Source organism: Hyaloscypha bicolor (assembly GCF_002865645.1).
Source record: "Hyaloscypha bicolor E unplaced genomic scaffold K444scaffold_56, whole genome shotgun sequence".
Classification (NCBI taxonomy): domain Eukaryota; kingdom Fungi; phylum Ascomycota; class Leotiomycetes; order Helotiales; family Hyaloscyphaceae; genus Hyaloscypha; species Hyaloscypha bicolor.
In genome coordinates this window covers 447,886-453,446 of record NW_020194558.1, presented here as the reverse complement: position 1 = coordinate 453,446, position 5,561 = coordinate 447,886, and the positions used below count along the sequence as shown (strand labels likewise).

The window sequence follows — 5,561 nt, the reverse complement described above, 5'->3', positions numbered from 1 at the left end:
TTTGTGCTTCTTAAGCTTCATCCTAATTATGTTCTCCTCCTTCCCCACCTTCTTAATATTTGTTAAATGATACTTCTCCGTCCCCCTTTCGTCCCCTTTAAACACACCAGTCGGATCTGTCAGTAAAAGCGCTAAGTTTCCATCCATTACCAGATTTCGTTTACGATCGGACATCAGTACGGCCAACGGCACCACACTGGCCGTCATCAACAAACTAATCCCCAACCACAAGTAGACCCTCCACTTCGTCACCGTAGCTTGGACGCGGGTGTCCTCTATGCGAGCCACGAGGGAGATACTATTCACGTCGAAAGACCGCTGCAGCATATCCCACGCTCCTTGATAAGAATATCGGATGAGATTCTCGGTGTAGTTTTCAAGGTTGAGCCATGTAGACAGTGAGGTGGAGTTCATGACTGCTACCATGCTCATTACGTCGGGGAGCAGATAGAGTGCCTCGTGCACCCATGGCGCTTCTGTGATATCCCTGTCCTGTATTGAGGGATTGCTCTCCACCACGGAGTTGGAGATGTACGTGCTGTTTGGAGAGAGAATGACGCCGGCGGTGAAATTGATGGTTAGGTAGGTGAAATCTAATTGCTCCAGCGAACTCAGAGTGGAGAAATTATTCGCTGGTAAGGCATAACCGAAGCCATCTGTGAAGAATGGTGCATCGACGTAGTGCTTCCCTAAGAGAACGATAGCCGTCATCTCCCCGGAGAAGCGGAAAGCGGTGGGGTAGATCGGATTGCTAAGGTCGATGAAGTCGGAGTTGTAAAGACTGTCATTGTAAGGGAGCTGCAGCGTGGTGTTAGACTGGTCAAAGATGACTGCGTTCCCGGGGTAATTGACGAACGAAAAGGCTGTTGTGCCAGTGATGGATACTTGGTCTGAGGTGTCGGCGACATTTTGGACTAGGCTGGGTACGGGAGCTGTAGGCCAAGTGATGCTGTTTACCACGATACATGGCATCGTTACATTGTCGAGCTGAGACATGATCGGGACCTGTTCATCGTTAACAACATGCCGGCAACTAGTCTGCACGGCTCCTGAGCTTCCATTCGTCGCTGTTGCCCAAGCCAGATTCGCCATTCCCGCCGCTCGCTGAACCGCCGCCTGGCGATCTTGGAGCTTTGATCCGTACCAGCCCCAGAGCGTATAGTCTGCCTCCGGATTCGCTGACGCTACCGTGACAGTGCCCACTTCTTCCAACGCCGAGCCCCAGTTCACGGCGCCGTTGATGATGGGGTCGATGTACTGCTGCGGGAAGGTGAGGAGGAGTATCAAGCATACAATCCCGCTTGAGCCGCTGAGTCGGAGCAGGGGGGCTTTCCATGTCATGATCCTTGTAAACCTGGAGATGGTAAGGCCTGGATCCTCGAGCAAGGCGAACACGCATTGCGTTGTAACGGTCGCGGACCAACTGGAGAGGATAAGGCCGATGATAGTAGTGCCGGCGGAGATTAAGGTCGAGACATCGCCGGACCGCAGTGTGAATTTGCCGTTTGTGTATCGTGGGGTTTTGGTGCCGTCTAGGGCTTTGTAGCCATCGACACCATAGATCATGGCGATGACGAGGGCGATGCAGCAGAGGAAATGCAGGACGAGCATGTACCATGCCGTGATTATTGGCCAAGGTTTTATTGGCTTAGTCTTTTTGTAGACTGCGAAGGCGGTGGTTGCTGCGTCTATTTTCTCCTCGTTGCTTGACATCTTGATTAACGCTTTCGGAGATTATCCAAAAATCTGATCTTGGTTTGGAAGTGCCAGCAAAGAATGAAGATCTTGACAGAACGTAAATTGTGAGGCTTGAAACCAGAAAAAACGGCGGAAGGGTCTCCATATCTCTCACCTTAAGCCTGATGGCCGTGGAGTTCTGACCGCTGGCATCGGAGCGATCATCACTTTGGGTGCGTTGGCTTCCCCATTCCAGCCGTCCTGCATAGCATCTTTGCAAGTGGGTTAGAATAAACTATGTGCCCAGTAATAGTCGGTTGTAGGCGAGAGCATGTAGAAGGGCGACGACTATTATGTGCCTTGATTGGTTATGCAGGATCCTGCAGCTTTCAGCTTTCAGCCACCCTAAGACCACGTGCAGCAGTTCTCGAAACCTCCACGCACATTGGTTACATAAGGTACAGCTAAACGCAGGGAGCTGCAGTAGTGGAGAACTAATATTAGGAAAGTGCGAGACAAAGAATTTGCAGACACGCTTCAGAGATATAGTCGGAGTATTCAGCTGTGATATATGAGAGCCGCTCTTATAGTTTGAGACAAAAAGCTCATCTGCACTTTCATATTCCCCCGCCCCCCTCTCTCCCCTAATAGGGTGGGCTCCAATAAATTTCGCCGACAATAATCGATTACTGATTGCTATTGCGGTAATTAATTAATAGTCAATAATTACTAATAAGTAATTAATAAAAGTAGGTCCAGGGTTAGTAATAGTTATAAGACTAATATATTATATTATAAGCCTTATATTACTTTTACTAAAATCGGAATTCTATTATATTTTTTAAAAAAAAAGTAATATAAAGCTTATAAATATAATATATTACTTTTATAGCTATTATTTAGAACTTGAATTTATTATTATTAATTATTAATTAATTAATTACTAAACTTATTAGAATTTATTTTATTTCTTAATAATATATAATTAAATATAAATTAAAATACTATTACTTTTCTTTTATTATATATTTATTACTAAAATATAAAATAATATTCTTTCAAATATTAATTAGAAACTAAATTAATTGAAATTAAAAGATAATTATAAATACTTATATATTATTATTATATATTTTAACTTTAATAATTATTTATAATATAATTAAATTTTCTTATATTCGAATATTAAGGAATTTAAAGCTTAACTTATTAATAAATATTATTATAAAATAATATTATAATAATAATAAAGAAATTAAATTAAACTAAAGTTTATTTATTAAGCTAAATATACTAACTATATATTATATTATATATAATTATTACGGATATAGTATTTAGAGCTTAGAAAATAAAATAGAAAGTTTCTTATAAAAATAATATAAAGCTAAGAAAAAGAAGACTAGAATATAGGAGGCTATAAGAATAAAGTATATATATAATATACTAGTTTCTAAGGGGCCTAGTATTCTAAATATCTCTATATATATTCCTATACTAGCTATTAGATAATTATATTAGGTAACTAGAATATAAAAACCAGAATTATAATAATAATAGTAGTATATAACTAGTGTCATAGAGTGCCCAAGCATCCTAGCGAGCACGTGCGTGCGCGTGGTCCGTGCGCAAGCCCGTAAGGCTTCGCACCTCCCACGACTCACTTGCTTCTTCAAGTTTCAGTCACAATACTACTTTGGATTGCTCCCTGACTTGCTGCCCTTTTGGTGACCACTATTACAACTAGTATTATATAATAATAAAGCTATTTAATAATTTAATAATATATTAATATATTAATATATAAGAAATAAATATTATAATTATAATTATTTCCTATAAATTTAATATATTTATATTTAAAACTATAATTAGTTTCTTATAAATAATAATAATCCTCTTTTATATTATTCTATATTCGAATTACCCTAAGTAGTTAGCTCCTAGTATATCTTGAAAAAAGCTAGTTATATAAGAAATACCAGAATCTTTTCCTTCTAGGGAATTATATATAAGAATATAATTATATTCAAATCCTTAGAGCTAAGCTTAAGATAAGAAAAGAGAAACTCAAGTACCTTTTTTTATATTTTAGTAGTTCTGGAATATAAAGGGCTTTTATTATAATTTTTTAATACTCAGGAGAAATAGAATAAGGGGAATTCTTAAGCCTCTAGCTAGCTTTCGGGCTTCCTAAAAAAATGCAGGTTATATAAGAAATACTAAAAAAAAAAATACTGGCCCTTACTTTACTTTTCTCTTCTTTTTCTCTTTATTACTTTTACTTTTACTACTTTTTCTTTTACTTATATATAGATCTTCTCTACTTTTATATTATTTATAGGCAAAACTAGCCTGCTTCTAACTTTATTATAGAATAAGGCAAGTAATATAAAACTTATAATTATTATTAAGTTTATATTTTCTTTTTTTCTGACTTAACTAACTTATTAATAAGCCTAAAATACTACTAATTATATTTAGTAATATCCTGCCTTATAAGAACTTAATTCAAATATTCTTTCTATTTCCCGGTAATAATAATAGTCTATTATAGATATCTCTATAAACAAGCCAGTCCTATAATACTAGTAACGGATCCGTTAATTATTTATTATAGCTCTAGTTAATATCTTAGAGAATCCTCTTATAAATTTATTTATTATATAGCCTTCTAGCTTTCTCTTATACTTCCGGCCAGTTCCTATATATATAACGAGTTTATTTACGGGTTACTATATAACTTATAAAGTCCTCTATTTTAGTTATATAAATAATTATTTTAAGGCCTATTATAAAAAGAATAATATAATATTTCTTTTAATTTATAAGCCTTCTTTATATCTTTCTTACTTTTTTATAAATAATAATTCGCTTTACTAGGCCTTCCGGGCAAATATCCGGATATATAATTATATTTTTGCTTTTATATTAATTAAGTATAAGAAAAATATATAAATTAACTTCTTTTATAAAATCTAGTACTTTTAGATTTATAATAAACTCTTTTATTTCTAAGGCCTACTATAGCCTGTTTTATATACTAAATTCTTTTTTATATAGCTTTTCTTTTATAATTTGCTTTTTATAACTAATATATAAGCTATTAATTTCTCTTATTTAAATTATATAGTTCTTTTATAGTTTATAAATATACTTATAAATTATAATTCGTTTATTATAGTTTATAAAACAGCTCATAAATATCTTATAAGCTAATAAACCAATTTCTGAATTTTACTTAACTTATAAATATACTTAATTTTCGAATTAAATACTAATTATTATTATAAGAATCTTCTAATAAATAATAAGGTTATAGTCTTTATTCCGAATAAGTATATAAATATAAGCCGCTATAATCTAGTATTTATAGTTATAAGACTATAATAAAACCTATTAGTAAATATAACTTAAATAATAAGTCTTTTATTAGTACTATTTCTATATTTATCTAGTTTTCTTTTTCTTTTTTTATACTAGTTACCTTTTTTAATAATATATTATTAATATATATATTATTTATAAGACTACTTTACTTAACTAGCTTTATTTATACTAATAGAATATTTATATAAATAATATTAGCTATTATTTTATTTTTCTATTAAGCTTTATAAATAGTAATTACTTTATATAATAGCTATTATATAGTACTTTAATAAGCCAAGCTTTTTTATTACTTTTATAGCTAACCTATACTAGCCTAAGATTATAAATTATTTTTTAAATAAATAATAAGTAATTAATTATCCGGATTTCTTTTACCGGATCTTTATTTTAAAAATGTAAAAGCTTTTTATAGATCTTAAGAACTACTTTTTCGAATAGTATATAAACTATATTTATATAATTAAATACTAGAAATATAGCCTCTTATATAT

The 5,561-nt window shown here is 33.1% G+C and overlaps 1 protein-coding gene across 1 annotated transcript; it reads right to left on the bottom strand.

The window, feature by feature from the left end:
- Positions 1-1,623, bottom strand: K444DRAFT_500382 (uncharacterized protein; the record flags this gene model as incomplete). Its single annotated transcript, XM_024873339.1, has 1 exon — positions 1-1,623. A coding segment is annotated over one exon (1,623 nt), but the record flags the coding sequence as incomplete, so codon positions are not given.
- Between the last annotated feature and the right edge of the window lie 3,938 nt (positions 1,624-5,561).